The sequence below is a fragment of the Mesitornis unicolor genome, unplaced genomic scaffold (assembly GCF_000695765.1).
Source record: "Mesitornis unicolor isolate BGI_N332 unplaced genomic scaffold, ASM69576v1 scaffold46099, whole genome shotgun sequence".
NCBI lineage: Eukaryota > Metazoa > Chordata > Aves > Mesitornithiformes > Mesitornithidae > Mesitornis > Mesitornis unicolor.
Genome location: NW_010210190.1, coordinates 1,658 through 18,705, shown reverse-complemented (window position 1 = coordinate 18,705; position 17,048 = coordinate 1,658). Strand labels below are relative to the sequence as shown.

General features: G+C 41.1%; 1 protein-coding gene across 1 annotated transcript; it reads right to left on the bottom strand.

Annotated features, from left to right (window-relative positions):
• Nucleotides 1-1,244: 1,244 nt before the first annotated feature.
• On the bottom strand, nt 1,245-16,819 carry ZDHHC3 (zinc finger, DHHC-type containing 3; the record flags this gene model as incomplete). Its single annotated transcript, XM_010193102.1, has 5 exons — nt 1,245-1,487; nt 9,550-9,680; nt 11,486-11,567; nt 13,397-13,493; nt 16,695-16,819. Coding segments are annotated over 5 exons (678 nt in total), but the record flags the coding sequence as incomplete, so codon positions are not given.
• Between the last annotated feature and the right edge of the window lie 229 nt (nt 16,820-17,048).

Sequence of the window (17,048 nt, the reverse complement as noted above, 5' to 3'; positions counted from 1 at the left end):
TAATTTTGCACAAATTCCATTTGGTATTGCTTTTATAAATATTAAAAACTTCATCTAGGTCTTTCACAATACGACATTTTCATCCCTAAAATGCCTTTCTCTTACTTTCGAGAGAAAACAGTTGTCTTTGGTCCATGTTACAGGGGAGGAGGAGATTAAGTCAAGCATGTCCCGTGAGGGAAAACCAGGAGCACATCTCCCTAATACCTTTCAAATTTTATGGACAATTAAACTAAGGGAGATGACAAGAAAAACTACATTGATGTCTGGAGCATGTCAAGTGTCTGTAGTGTGTTTGAACGCAGTGGTTAGCACCACCTCTGCATGGCTTTACTGCAATTACTGCCACCTGCAGTGACGCCTCCCTTGAGCGATGCACCTTCCTGCTACGTGCTCACCAACCTTCACCAGGGGCTGGCTGCAAAATTGGTGCAAGGAAACCCTGCATAAAGGCAAGTATTAACAGGACAATGTTAAACATCAGTAAGATTAAGAGGCAACATTCATTCTCAACTTACTCTGGATACCAAGGAAAAAAAAGAAAAAAGAGACATCTAAATTAGAGAAGTCAAGTGATGGAGCTGGTACCCGCATCATCAGGGTGCTCATGCCTCCCTCTCTTTTTTGACTGCAGAAACAGCCCCGGTGCCTGGCCTAGAGCAGCTGCTGCTTTCTGGGCCACAGAATTTGGCCATGCAGCTCCTGTTTCACATGTCCACATGCTAACAAATCACAGGCCCTAGGCGAACGCTCCTGGCCACAGCGGCTCAACAGCCTGGCCAGTGCTTGCCGGCTCTTGGCTTTCATAAATCCAGAGGCAGCATCCATGGGATGAGCTAAAAAGGATGCGTTTTTAAGAAAGCCTTTAGAGCTGGGCTAATCCAGCCATCACACAGAGCTTATCGGTTAGCCCTCCAAAAGGCTGTAAGAACAAAAGCTTAAGCAGACTCCTTAGGACCAATCCACCCAACAACTATAAACTTTCCTTAAAGACCAAGTAGGAAAAGCTCAGTAAAGCAGCTGACGCAGGTCTGAAATGAGCTTATGAATCTCATCAGCCACAAAGCTTTCTCTGGAGATTTGCATTGCTTCTGCTACTGCTGTACTTGGCTTCTGGATAAATGCTCCTGAATTTTTTAATGTACCAAAAGTCTGTTAAAAACCAATCCCTTCAATCTCCAGCACAAGCAGTTATTAAAACAAACAACTGAAAGCTGCTCTCGACACCTTGGAGGATGCCTTGCTTATTCATGTGAGGCTTGGACGGCAACTTCTTGAGCAAGAAACTGCTCAATTTCTTCTTGGGTCATTATTGCAGACGCAGGAGCCGCTGACACCGCTTCGGCCGGCGCTGGGCTCTCGCAGCTCAGGTCCGAAAAGGGATTGAACCAACCCAAGGAGAAGGAGCCACCAAATGCCAGCTTCATCCCTTCCCAGCCGCTCATCTTCTCCCAGGTTGGCTTCTGATTTTTAAGGCGCTCAATACCCTGCAAGAAGAGAAGAGTTTTGGGTCATCTCACGTTTATAGCAGGTATCTGTGCAGCAACTGCTGTAGCATGTGCAAAACTGCCCATCTGCAGCCGGGTTGTTGTTCAGGTTTCAGTTAGCAATGATGACAGACTTAAGAGTTTCATCCCCAAGTTTAACTATAAAACCCTAAAGCAAGACCAAACACAAGGACAATCTGCGTCTCGGTGACTTATTTCCGTACCAGATGCTATTGATTTTTATGGTAAAGAGATAGCTCCTAAAAAGCCATCCCTTTTGGAAATGTGCATCTCTTCCCCTGATGCTTTTTGAATCCCTCCAAGGAGTAACAAAATACAATTAAAATTTAAAATTTCACCTTATTTGGGCATTTTTACAGTAGTTCAGATACAGGCAAAATACTGCAACTTTTTCCAGTGATCAGAAATTTACCACAGTCGTATCTAGGCTAGATGCTAGAAGCTGACATAAGAACAAGTCCATTTGGTGCTAATTAAGAAGAAGCATTTAAAAACACAACTTTCCTTTAACAAATCATCAAAGACAAATCACAACGCAAGCCAGATACGTGCTGGGACATGAGGAAACCTGTACAGGTGGAAGAGGTCTCAAAGCTGGACCAAAGCCTTGGCCAGTCGCTATTCTGACTCGCTGTCCCTCCAAGAACATCACTTCTTAGTAAAGCAAAGATTTTGATTGTATTTAAATAACAGATCCATCAACTTTGGGCAGTGACTTTTTTTTTTCTGGTATTCTTCTCCATGTAGAAATAAGGAACTAAGAAAATGCATGGGATTTTTTTAAAGGCTACACTATGTGAAATAGGGTGCAATTTTTTATGCCCATCTTCTGTACGGTGTAGGAGAGGAGTCATATCTACAGCTGCGTATGATGAGCTCATGCAGATACACAAGTGACCACAAGAAACTCTGTTTTTAAGAGATGCAAGAATACTGGATCCAAGTTTTGAGACACTCAAGGAAAGGAAAAATTAGCAAATTAGGTTAAAACCATTTAAAGGGGCCGTTTTGGAAGAGCTGGATGAAAAATAAACTTGTCACGTTCTAATTCTGCAGATTTTCCCTAATGACCCACAAAACATTTCAGAATTTTTTTGGGGGCAAAAGGGGAAATGAACATTCACAACAGCTCAGCAGGACCACAGCTGCACTCGCAGTAAAGCCTTATACGTAACACGACATTTTACTGCAGGAGAAGCTTGGTTTTGCAGTAACATTGAGTCAGGACAAGCAGACCCACAAGAAAACACACTGTAAAACCAAAGAATTACATGCAAAGCTTCTGTGAGCTTCATTCATGCTCCGTATTTCTCGTGCTGACTTAGGAGATACCCAGCAGCTAAGGTGCAGGAAAAAACGACGCAATACCCATGCTGAGGTCCTCAGGGTTGAAATTTCAGGACAAACTCCAGCCCGGAAGCACCTTGCAATGCTAAGCACAGGCGTGTGTCCCTTCGCGCTGCTCCCAAGCTTGCAAATGCACAGTTTTGACTGTTCCAGGGAAAATCCCTTGCATCACCTTGGGATGAGACACTCAGTGCTGCACTCACGGACGGCAGAGCAGAGCCTTGGCAAAGTGTTTTAGCACTTCCATGTGCCTTTCCTCTGGGATGCCCCGGTTCCAGCGCCCTGTGGCCATGCAGGCAGGAGGCAGACACTTCTGTGGCTTAGAGCAGACGAAGGCCTTTGGTTGTCAGCTGCTTCTGAGCAAACTGCAGGGCTTTCTAACATGGTAGTAAAAAACCACCACCGCGGTTGCGTTTACTGCACGAGTATCTGGAGAGAAGGAAAGCAAGTAGTACAGGCAGGAGGAGAAACAGACACCAAGCATTTAAACCCTTCCCTGGCAGCACAAGCTTTAACCCTCCCCTCCGTCACGTGTGTTAATCCGGTTTGATCCACGCTGCCATCTAAATCAGGAATAAGGATCTTGAACGGTTCTGGGAGCAACCCTTCTCTTCCCTCCCCAAAAAAGGCATCGTTCACCTGCTCAGAGCAGTACTTGCTAAGCAAGGCGGTGAGCAAGGTCAGGCTGAGGTTGCACTAACATCGGATTAGGGAGCAGTTAATCGGAGCAGGCAGGGGCACACTTTCTCTCTCCCAGCCCGACCCCACTAATCCCTTCAGGGCACGTATTGAAAAATCAGCAGAAGTTCTAAAAACTCCATCCTGGCCTACTTTTGGCTGCCTGCCCCATGGTCAGTAGGATGGGAGGGTTTGCCCTAATAAAAATTAAGGGGGAAGGAAGGAATGCACAACTGTTGAAGACGTTTCATTACTGTTTAATGAAACTTCACTATATTTACCCCAAATCTCTCACCATTATTTTAGAAAGTGAGAATGTTGTATTTCAAATTAAACCAACAACTGTTTCTCTTTCCCACCATGCAGCTATTTCACTTTAAAAAAAAGTGCTCAAAAAGCATCACCTGTCACTATTCCAAATTACATTAATTTTGTCTAAACACTGAGAAAAGCATACATACAAACATAGAGAAATATAAAATAGTAGTCACTTTCATTTCAGTAAAAGCTTTTCAAAAAAGAAGTATCCCATCCGTGATCAAGTTTGTCCTTCAATTTCTCTCAGCCACACTAAAATAGAACCAGACCCTGAAATCAGGTAGTCTTGTTTGAGAAAATCCTTTCTCTAGCTTTGCCTTTCTCATATGAACGCTGACCTACATTTAGCATCATTTAAACTGCATCATATAGCACCACCAAATTGTACAGTGCAAGTAAAACAGAGGACCCCTGGTTACCAAGACACACACAAAAGATACCAATGGGCATTTCTGCAAGCTGTGATGATGTCTCATTTTAAACAAAACCAATTTAACTACAAATATCAGTATTCTATAACACTGTTTAACAATTTGCATTTGCTTGAAACAGTAAAAACTCATTACAGACTCTTTTCACAACGGTCGAAATGCCATAACAACGTAACCAATTTTCCTCCAAAATGCACAGTGAATAAAGGTAATCAAAATAATACTAAACTGGAACATGCACCAGTGGAATTTATAATCAAAACCGTTTCTAAAGCAATGAACTGCACAGTAAGATGCATTTGTTAATTGCCCAGGTGACTAAAGCCTCTTCCCTCAATACATTTGATTTTGCATCAAGACAGTTTTAGGGCCAGATTCTCTATGAGTTCGAGTTACCACCTGCACGTGCCTCAGTGGCTGAGCTGATCCTGGCCAAAGATCCAGCCCTTAACTATTAAGCTGGAAGCATTCTCTGAAAAACACCGTTGCATATAAAAATCAGAGCTACATATTTATGTATAATAGCTTTCCACTATCAGCATCACCACTATAAAAACAAAACCTAAAAGTTTTCCTAACAACTCTTCATTAAGGAAACGTGCATGCAAAGGCCACCTTTGCTTCACAGCATCTTCCCCCCCGAGGCAGAAGTGCAGCCTGTGGCTCCTCTGTGCCGTCCTGCAGCAAAGATCACAACATCCTCCCGCTGGTCTAACCCTGAGCAAGGAGGGCTGCAGAAACAGCCCACTTACACAGCGGAGCAGTTACTGACAGCCTCTCCCAAGTGGGGAAATAAAACCCCCGATTAACAGATCAGTGTATTACTGATTAACTCGTTTTTAAACTCAGAAGTTGGACACTCAGTTAATTAACCTTCATATGCTTCTGCCTGCTTGTGTACAGAAGTGAAAGTTCAGAAAACCACTACAGATTTTCCCCAGTGTTTAAAGTGAAGAAAGAAAATAAGAACAACAAACAAGTTTTTGGAAAAGTTTTATTGCATTTGTTTTCCATATGGAAGCATTGACAGATTGAAAAGATGCAGCATTCACATTACTTCCAAAACAAAACATCCATTAAATTTCTCCTTCCTTTATTTCCCCTCCCTTCCCTCATGGCTTTGAAGCAGTCTAAACCAGATCATTTTCCAAAAAAATACCATTTTATTTTAAACCAAGGAAAGAAAAGATTCCTCGGAAGTCATGGACACAGCTGATTTGTGTTTTTCCTTTGTTTGCAACCACCTGATGAGCCCATGGGAGTCATGATCCAAAAATATAATAAAATTCCTACCTGAACACAAGGAGTCAAGTTGTAGTTATGAAGAGTTTAGCTCTACCCGTTTCTGGAATGCCTTCTGTCCCTCCCACCTCCATCACCACACAGTTATAACAGTATGCATGCTCCTTACCATCAATATTTTCCAATTTAAAACACTTACACATGCATGTGTGTGTGTTCACACACGTACACGTGTATGCATAAATATGAGAAGAGATTTACAAAGCTCTAAACCAGGACAATGCTAAGAATACAGAATCAGTCACCCTGGTACCCCTACACATCCCGTCAACATTAGTCTTTATAGTGATCCGTCTGCCTCTGGGCATTCATGTCAGTTTTCCACATTAACACTGTTTAGCAGGCATTGCTCTAACAACTCATTTACCAAGACAAACACACACGAAGAAGATGATTCTGCTATTCTAAACGCTCGAAAATTAGATTTCCTTCTTTTCTGCAGTATAAGGCATGTAATAATCCAAAGAGTCTTCTAAATCTGCCACAGTCACCCTAAGAGGGCAACCATTTCCTGCACACAAGGGAGGGAACAGACAAAAATAAAGCCAGAAAGATGGAATCAGTTCTGTGGCTGGAAGGAAAAAGGAGGCTGGGGTGGGAATTGGCATTGGCAACATCTGTTTTAAGTACTTTAACTGTATGCAACCACCAGGTCAACTGACTTTCTTGCTGTGTCACTTCTTGTCTTGCACCTTTTGGTAAGTGAAATGTCTGCTTCCCGGTCAAGTTCACTTACGAAAGAGCAATGTGCTCCTTCAGAAGGTCCAAAGGTGTCTGTGTAGGGCTGTTGGCACTCAAATGTCTTCCACAGAGCTCGTCACAGTCAGGAGACAGCATGAGTAGCTACTCAGAAGAGGTGGGTCACAACAGAGGAAGAGGATCCCCTTCACATTAGTTATGCCATACAGAAAGCAGTGAGAAACGAAGGCCAGTAACGTTAACAAGAGTAAAAAAAAGGAAACAACAAAAAAAGAAGAAGATGATGAAAAAAAAAGCAGCAGCAGTTTCAGCCAGAGATATAGAATTATCTGAAATTGTGGAATACAGGGCTTTTTTTTCCCTCTGCAATTATCAGCCATTTAACAGACATAAAAAAAAGTTTGTTCTGCTTTTTGTTTTAAACATTCATGGAAAATTTATAACAGTAGTGCTGTAATATGTTTCTATTTTAGTGGAAATGCTGGTCAAGAATTCCTCAGACCACATACTGGTACGGGTCTGCTTTTCCTTGGTCTGGTGTTGCGAATGGGCTAAGCCATGCTATAGAGAACGGATGGCCAAATACTGCTTTCATGTTCATCCATTTTGTTTTTTTAGCCCATCTTCTCTCTTCCTTTTTCAACTGTTCTATTCCCTGAAAACAGAAATATCACATTTTCAGTCAAACACTCAGATTTTGTAGCCCTGGATTTGGGGAAAGGTCTGCTCTCAATTACCCCTTATCCAAAGGGTGGAGTAAGAAAACAAAAATGCATCTATACTACCTTTCCTTCTCATTTTTTTTAATGCTAAAAAATACTAAGGATAGAAAATATTCATTGAAAATAAAATTACTTTAATTTTGTTCAGGCCTACATACTTCATCAAACCTTTTAGGACCTCCCCCTCCAATTGCCTCTAATGTCAATTAAAAAAAAAAAACCACAACCACCTTAAACCAAACACAAAATATGTGCTTTAATGGCTGAAAACATTATGTGCTAACCAGATGGAAAAGTTTCAGAGGAAACCACCATAAGCTTGCAGACAAAAAAAAAAATCCCACAACCCCAAAGATAATCTCTGTAATGCTCCCAGATTCACCAAGCAAGTTCAGGAAGTGCCCATGGCTCAGTGTAGCTGAGTCTACCTGGTGCCTCTTCATGTTTCATTAGAATCATTGCCAAAACATGCATGGGCTGACAGCAGGGAGGAAGAGAAATCATTGGCATTGTTTAGTAAAGGTTAAAGGTTAGAGGGAGAACAAAAACAAGCCATCAAGCTATCAGCTGAAACATTCACTGGTCAATCATTAAAAAAATTAAATTATCTGTATCAGATCTAAAACCCACAAAGAGAATTTGCCATTTCAGGAAAGCCATGCCTGGCTGCCACAGAAGTAAAGCAAACGAATGCAGTCCCTGGAGAGCATTACTCTTCCTCGGGTAGCAGTAGCAGGCAGGTCATTCTGTTCTTTAACTTCATCTCTTTTGCAAGGTAAGCGCCTCCTGACCTACAAGTCTCTCCTGTGCTATGGATCCATGCACTGTAATACATCTGTACGCCTCAAATTACCCACTCTGGGAGCTCCGCAGAACAGAACATGTATCAACCGCAAAGAGTTGTGCTGATCATAAATGTCACCTCTAGAGACAACAGCAAAATACTAGGGTTCCGGGTCCTTTCAGGTAGAGAGGAACCATCCCAGTGGGGCAGGGCACACAAAACAGGGAATGAGGTCTCCCAGCGATTGGAAGAGGAAGGTGAGAAAGGGCAAGACACAGCCCTGTCTCTAAAATGTTAAGTAAACACTGCAAGAGGCCATACCAGGAATAATTTCACCTGGAAATATCCTTCTGCTTGAAGCAGTTGGGTTGCCATGCACAGCTAGCTCATGGCTAGCAAAATCAACAATGAGGAGTATCACACACAGAAGACAAAAACGAAACCCCACAGCCCAACAGGGGGAGCCCATATTTCATTTTAGATTGTGGCATAAGTTCTTTCAACACCTATAGAATCCCAGAATTTGAGGCAAAGGGAAAAATCAGGAGACTTATTTGGGTGCCTGGTTGTAGAAAGCAGCCACTAAAAATTCTTGTCAGGTTTCAAAGGTTGAGGAGTGCAGATGACTATTTCACAGACAGCATTGCTAATTTATGCACTTATTGATAAACTCAAGCTCAGCAGGATCTTGTTCTGTATGACACTGTACTTCTTCCTGGGGCTCTCCCCAGCAGAAACAACAGCTGAAGTCTTCCACTGAAGACAGTGTGGCACACAGTGTGAACAGCAGCCTTCTGCAGAAGCCAAGCATTTATAAAGTACTGCGAAAAAGACTCGGGAGCAATGGGTTCTTACACTCTACAATGCCAGTCATAGCTCTCCAAGAGCAGCAAAAATACCTCTTCTAGCTTCAACTGGCCATGGGAAAACAAGTGAAGGGGAAAGAAAATTAAAGGAGACAGGAAAGAAAACAGTTGTCACTTTTAAGACTTTCACTTCTCTTCAATCACTCCACTTAACTGCAATATCTGAGCATGCTTGGTGAAGGCTGGCAGTACTGACAAGAGTGGGAACAACCCCAGGAGTCATCGGCTCCATCTTTACTGAAGTGGGCAAGTGCAGGGACATACAACGGACTGCAACACTGCTGTGTAACATTGACTATGCATTCTTTGAATTGGGGATGATCTGGTGGCTTTGCAGCAGACTGTACCCACCAGGTTTCCATGAGTCTACTCCACTCCTTTTTCTTCTTCCCTTTGGCAAGAGACTTTTAACTGTTTAACAAGCAGCTAAAACTGGAAATCTTCTAGGCTAAAAGTAGTGTGTTTGTGTATCTCTCTACCTTTATATCCCTCTTCCACCTACTCATCTTGCTTTTCCAGCACAAAAAGCTGCAAGAACACACAACTGGATTTAAGACAACACCAGTGTAACACCACTTCACTAAAGGAAAAAGGTTCTGAAATGACTCTACAGAGTAATCCCAGTTACCAATGCCTACCTTTCCTTACTACCTTACCTTAACCTTACTGTTAACACAGCACACCAGCCAATGCATAGGTGTACACCACCTCTCACAGTAACCTTCAGAGAGCACAGCCCAGCACTGCACTAGCTCAGTTATTACACTGCATCATTCCTCAAAGGGTACACATACATGAACTCCCCGCGCAATGAGGCAAAACCCTGTCGCCCTTCACTGTTTATACAAACAGTGAGAGAGACAGAGTTAAGGGAGAAGTGTGTGAGACACCCACCGTTTCATCAGTGCAGATGGAGTGTACTTGGGTCCCAAACATAACCGAGGTGAAGATGAGAAACAGGAGAGCCTCAAAACACAAGAGGATGAGGAGAATCACTGTAGTTGGTGGAGAGAAGGAACTGCATTCTGTGAAGACAAAACAATGAGTTGGAAGGGGAGTGAACAGGTAATGCAGCAGCTGCAAAACATCTGCTAAGGCACGAGTTTTCCATACTCAAACTGTCAAAATAAATTATACAATCACCATTCTCAAAAAGCAGGGAAGCTCTGACATTCTTGATGATATTCAACAATGAAATGATCACTCCTGCAAGTTTGGGGGAAAAAAAAAAACAAGAAAAAAAAACCAAAACAAAACACCAAACCCTGCAACACTTCAAGAATGCAACTTTCTTTTCCACTTAGGTGTTTTCCCAGCACACTGGCTAGGACTCCACTCTGCTTCATTTCACCTGTAGCTTCTCTCTTAAAACTTAATCTTAACATATTTTCCACAGTGATGAAGTCCCATTAGAAAGCTCAAGCTGGTGGTCAAGACACAAGGATAATGATTTTTGTAGCATCAACATAAAAACCAGAGTACGCTTCCTTTCATAACTGCTCTAAATCATAACTTTAAGAATGGCAGATTAAGACAAATTCTTATTTTGCTTTATATTCTATAGTGCAAACTCAAGCAAGAGCTGAAAAAGGTAACTATAAAAGGGGAGCAGAAGAAAGTAAGAAGGAGGAAAATGTTATAGGATGAAAATCATATAGTGTTGAGTGTTGTAAATGTCAGAATATCTCCAGATTATTCTGAAATCAAAGAAAGAGCATAAACAAAAAACCCTATTTTTCTCATGAGGTGTTAACAGATATACCATAATTGGGGGCTAACACAATCAGCTCAAATCCAAGGCAGCTGGATCCACCTCTCAAAACTGCTCTGTCCTGCCACCTAAACCTGGGACAGGTGAGACACTGCTTCCCCCACAGACACAAGCTCTGAGAAAGGGGGCAAGGAAACCATCTTTTTATGTAATCCTCCCACTATGGTCCTGGCCACTGTAGGCAATGCCAGATGTTCTCAGTACAGCTGGCAGCTGTTTTACAAAGCTTTGAACTGCAGAATAACCCTGTCAAATACAGTTTATATGTGCAAACGTACCTGTCCTCTGCAGTATTATAAACTAAAACTGCTCATTAGATTGAATGTCGCAACTGAAATTCCAAGAAAAACGAAGTTAATGTTCTTCCAGGAAACGTCCACAAGCAGCACACACATTCTTTGACAGCTTGCTGTTAGACTCAGTATTACCTAGAGAATTTCCTATATTGATTTGTGTTTTTAAAAACGCATCTCAACTGGCTTTGTGAAAATTTACTCATTGGCTGCTCCAGAGTTAGGGCTGGGTTTTTTGTTTGGCTGGTTCCTTTGTTTGGTTTGGTTTTTTTTGTTTTGTGTTTTTTGGTTTTAGGCTTTTTTTTGTGGAAAGGAATTCTTTGTTCTCATGAGGGTGGGATTTTGGATCAGAGTTAGCATGTTTTCCTGGCAGTCTTGTAAGAATGACTCACATTACTCTTAAAAAATAACTCCATACACATTCTTCTTGTCTTGTGTTGGTATTCAGGAAACTAGTGCTGCATTCACATCAACAACAGATTTATTGCACACATACTATCTCAGTGTCTTTATATCTCAGCTTCTCCCTAGGCAGTACCAGGCTTACTTTGAAACATGTCTTTTCAGGACAGAGATCCCAGCATGTCAGAAAGAATTAATTAAGTTCCAGGATTGATCATTAAAAAAATAGCAATATCACAGCAGAACCCTGATAGCATTCTTCTGAAACCAGCATAAAAGGATTTGCCTTACAAGCGAACTACATTATAATGTCTCATTTACAGGTTAATCCAGTATTTTAATGAGATACTTTGTTACTACTCACTTGTCCAGTCTTCTTCAAAGCAATACAAGAAGTGAAATCCCACCATAATGAGAGCATGCAGAGAAATCAGTGCTATATACATCTGAAAAATAAGGGATGTAAATACAGGTATCAGGTAAGTTTAAAGACCAAAACGCTAAATCTGCTTTATTTAAAGTGTTTGGAAAAGTGTTAAGACTTAAAGAAAGAAACCCAACAAGTTACAAACCACCCCAAAAACCACGAAGCTTTCCCACTTCCCCCTAAACAAGCAAACCAAAGCTGGCAAATGCCAAGACTGCAGACTCATTCTGGCCTTACCAACAGCTCTGAGTGCACAGGAGGGAGACTGTTGAACTCAGAGCCAGCTGGAGCCAAAAACCAGCCTCCTGCACCCCAGCACAGCCTTCCATATGGCTTACTGTCCTTATCTCCACAGAGTACAGCACAACTTTCAGAGAACAGCTACTCTCTGTAGTATCATATTGTCAAAGCTTACACCCTTGCTCTTGAGAACGCTATCATTTCCCAGAAAAAACAACAGCTAATTTGTTTTAACCACAAAAAGCACTTTCTCTATTTTCCAGCATGAGTTTCAGAAAAATGATTTTAATTTTTTTTTAATGAGTACTTTTCCCTGAGGCAGACACTGGCATGGAAAGTTTCTCTCAGGCTTTAATAATTTGTATGTAATCCTTTTTGTTTTAAATCAGGTCTTAGCTTTGTGAGAAAAAGCTTTAAACTATATGCTACACTTACTCTACAATTTAGCAAGACAGGGCTAGAAAGACAACTCTCCTGAACGTGCAAACTCTGACAAAGGTCGGCAGATACCAGAACCAAGAGAGATTTTGTTACAAGAAACCTCTGTGGAAGCAGTAAAAGGTGACAGGAGAGTATTGGTTTTTTTTTTCTTGCAAATTGATCACCTTGTTTCACCTCCGCAGGTCTCAAAAAGAATAACCAAGAAGAAAACCAGCAACCCTTACTTTGTTTCTCTCTCAACTACATTAATTGAGTGTTTAATACAGCCTGCTTGAAAGTAGATGTCAGTTTAACAAAAACAGAAATTCTTTTGATACAATTAAAACACCTACCTCACTCCTCATTTGGAAAAACTCCTTGCTCAAGGGGAAGAAATGGGATTTGTTTTGTTCTGTAATCCACATCCTACCAACCATGCCATAGAACGTAAGTTTAGCAGTTTTCCATTGAACTGAAAATCCCCCCGCTTCTCACTTGGTAATCTGAGAACACTCTTCCTCGAACCTACAGACGTCTCAAAAGATTTATTAATAAAACAGAGCATCACTGAAACTCAGCCTTGTAATGTTGAAGCTACTCCCACGGGGTATTTGCAGTTTGCTTTGATGAAGCAGACTTCAACCCTTCCATAAGTATGTAGTATTCAAGTTTGCACTCCTGTTGTCTTACTCACGATGCCACAGATACAGTACAAAAAGTCAAACACCTCCTTGGTTTTCAAGTACAAAAATAAACCACTTGCAAGTAAAAGGCAGCTAATTCTTGCCAAAGGGGATGCAGATTTCCCACTCCTCACTTAAGATGTGGCAATAGCTCTTATTATATGATCCCACACAACTACAACGTTTAGGAACCCTACATATGGCCTGGGACCCTACCAGTCACAGAGTACAGTGGTAAAAGGATGGCCTACACCTCAACAAGCTCAATGCCACAATGAACTACTCACATTACAAGATAGCTGCTGAACAACTGTCAACACAAAACCAAATACTTCCTGTGATGCCTTTTCCCTGTTGTTTTGTTGTGTGTGTTCCCTAATTTGCGAAACAAAAGTCTGCAGCGATTCCTTTTAAAGTTCTCCTGGAACAATTAATAAAAAAGCCAGCCAGCCTTCAGAGCCGGCTTCACGATCTACACCTCAAACACCACTCCCAAAATACTTACTGTAAACAGTACAAAGTACTTCTGGTTATTCTCTCCTACACAGTTATTGACCCAGGGGCAGTGATGGTCCATTTTCCGAATACACCTCTTGCAAACACTGAAAGAATACAGGTCTTTATTTATAGCACGCTTCATTCCAGGAATACAAGATTTCACAGGGTTTTGGGGACACAGAAATTAAAGGGAAGAATCAGAGGTGGTATTTGAACATAAATAAATTTACTGGTCACCACTTTTTTATTTGTGGTTTGCTCACTTGCCTATGTCTGTTCAAAATCACCATCGTAAAAAATCAATGTAAAGTAACACATATTAGCATAACATTCACATCAGTGGTTCTGCCAAAATACAGTTTGAACAATACATTCAGGCAGATGATTTAGTTTAGTTTTAACCTCTTTGGTCTGTAAAAATGTCCATGGATTAAAACCAAACAAAAAATCAGAGAGATATGAAAAACAGTAGTGAATAAAGGTATTTTTCAAAATTAGTAATAACAGACTAAGGTTTATTTACTAACATTAGCTGGTAGCAGGAACTTCAAAAAAGAAGATTAAATAAAGCATTAGAAAAGATTCTTGATAGCAAGGTAAGCCACATACTAGCATAAAACAGCTGTGGCAATCAGTCAGGGAGAAAGCACCACACTATACATTTTCAAGGTAAAATTAGATGTTAAAGCACTTCACAAAACCAGATTAATAAAATCAAAATTCAAATTCTTGCCAGCATGCACATTGTGGCTAGAAGTCAAAGAATTAAAAGATTATTACTTTGTCTGAACATCATTCTCTTGCTTTGTCAGTAACTGCTTCAACTCACATAATAAAGGAAGTCTTTTTCTCTGCCACTTTCTCATATGATAGGAGACGAAAGGCAGTCTCCTGATACCACATTGCACAAACAAGCACAGAAATCAAATATGAAAAAACACAAAACCCCAAAACAAACAAACAAGGAGCCCAGAAAAGAAACAGCCATTCCAGAACAATTCTGGCAGCACTAAAACAGAAAGGATTGAGGGCTCTGCTAATTTTATTTTTCTTCTTGCAACAGAAAATATTTTGACCTTAATATAAACAATAAACTTCAACACCCAAGTGCCTAAGGGAAACTCAAACAAAACCATAAACACATTCTTATAAGCATGTATAAATAAATAATAGAAAACCTCTCCGTCAGAAGAGCCTCGCACGCACTTTACATGGTGGGAGGGGGTAATCCCCAAGGATATATGCCATGCCTGAAAAACAATTAAATTAGTTGCTATAGCCCTGATCATAAATGAAAGGTTGGTCAGGCAGGGCCCAGCCTCCCAGCAGGAGACCAGATCAGGAGTTGCCTCTCCTCAGGAAGGCACTGGTACACTATTACCTGGTAGCTCCAGGTGCAGCAGGCAGCAGGAAAAGCCTCGTTTTGCTAGAATAAGCAGCTTGAATTCATTTTCGCACTGCATGGGGACTGAAAATCAGCTTACACAGTAAAAACATTAACTGCCAGATAACGACTTACTTCACAGGACAAGTATCAATTACTGATTTCACCAAAGAGAAGTGGGGAGGGGAAGGCAGGGCAGGCGGTGTAAAGCAGGAGGATGGATCTCTGTGGTCTAATTTACTCTGTGCAGATGTGCACACACTTCCCTTGGGCTCTGAAACAGGTGAGTACCCACCCAAGCAACCTCTTCAATTGCTCTTAGGTCCTGGTTTCCCAGAGGGACAACCTGAAGCAGCCAAACCAAACAAGACCTCTGTGAAGGAGGTAGCTCAGACTGAGAGGTGAGGCTTTATTCCATGCATACATACCGAAAGCAGCTGGGTAAGAGGCAGAACATGCAACTAGCTGGTGAAAGAGGAAACACAGAAACGAAGGCTGAAAACTATAGGCAGCAGGGATTGTCCATACTCGGACACTCTCCCTGCCCTGCTTAAGCACCCAGTTACCAAATGCTGGCAGGAGTAGTTTGCTGGGCATAGGGGACTCACAGAATAGCATATGAATCAAAAAGCACTCTGGTCCCTCAGGTACACAAGCTAGCAGTACCTCCTGCTGATGTATATGCACAACCTTGATGTGTGAAAATCCAGTAAATCCCACTACCCCATAAAAAAACTGACTGAAGACTCTCAACAGTGCTCAGTGGATCAGTTTCTTAAATCTTAACGTCTAAAAAGGTCCTCTTAATGTGTAGAAAAAAGGACCATGGAGACGAGGTTTTGTGTTTAGCCAAAGAATCTTTTTCATTTGCCCATGCTGTGAGTCATCAGCAAGACAGCATTTCAGATGCAAAGTTTCATTCATAATTGAAGAAGTGTCAGAGGGGATTTTACAGTCGCATTAATAAGTGATAGGCACGATCACATTGCCCCTGCTGAATAACCAACTCTTGCTTTTGATTAAAATAAACCAACAAAAAAAAAAAGGAAAAACATCTGCAAAATAAATATGAAAAATGCAAACAGCAGAACAAGTTTGTTCAGCTCAGTACCACATATTCCCCTCCCTACAAGAGTCCTGTGTGAATCAGCAGTAACCATGATACGAGCTCTCTCTGTGTGCATTGGTCTTTCAGTGGGTAAGGAAGGGACACCAGTGCAAACTCATTAACTACTTACTGGAAAGGACATTCACTTGTTTTAAAAGCAGAAGAGGATTTTAGGAAGTAGTTATTTTTTTGCTCACTGCCTTTAGTACTAAAAAGCTCACTACCAGTTACTTTCTTCAGAGAAGTTTATCCTACCAGAAAAAGAAAGGACATGACAGATCAGTAAGCATACTGATCTATCACAACGAACAAAAAGTCACAGTACTCAATGAAAATGTGGAAGTTGGAACTCTTAAAAATATATATGCAGTTACCTAAACGTAATTTAAATATCCCTTCTAAATAGAATCTACAGTTAGGCAAATGGGTTCATGAGTAACAACAAAAGTAGAAAGGACACTAACCTTTTGAAACATTACATTTTATGAATTTCTATGCATTCTGGTATATAATGTCTCTTTTTAATTCATGTTTACATCAAAATTTATGGAATGTCAACTACAGGTCTGGAGTCAAGGAAATATTCATTTTAAGTGTTTCTTGCTTTGCAAGAAGTGGCCCCAGCCTGATATAGATGAAAACTTGTCAGAAAAGGCTTGAGACTTTCTCAGAGAAATCTGAATGTGTCTGGCACTACTAGCAATGGAATTTGGATGCCAATCTCTCAATTTAACCACTCCACCCTCAGGCTTCAGAAACAATTTAGATCAAGGCATACTGGATAATTCTTGAGGTCTTGATGAAAGATTTTACCTGCAGTGATGTGCTCTGTCAGGTTTGATGCTACAACACTTTGGGCACTTGTAAACCACCTGTCCTGGCTTTAGCTGTAAACTCTCGATGAACTCCTTTGTGGCATTACCTTTGGGTACAGCACCCTGCAGAAAAACAAAACCAAACCAAACCAGAAGATTAACCTGTGGACATTACAAGTGCTAAGCACAATAGGATGACTTAAAACTATGAGGGGATGGAAGAGAAAGAAACAAAAACATCCCCAAGATCAACAGTTTCAGAAAGCACAAGATTATTCAGAAAAGAAATTTAAATGAGGTCTTAATATATGGCACTACATACTTAAACATAATTTTGGTGATTTTTGTTTTT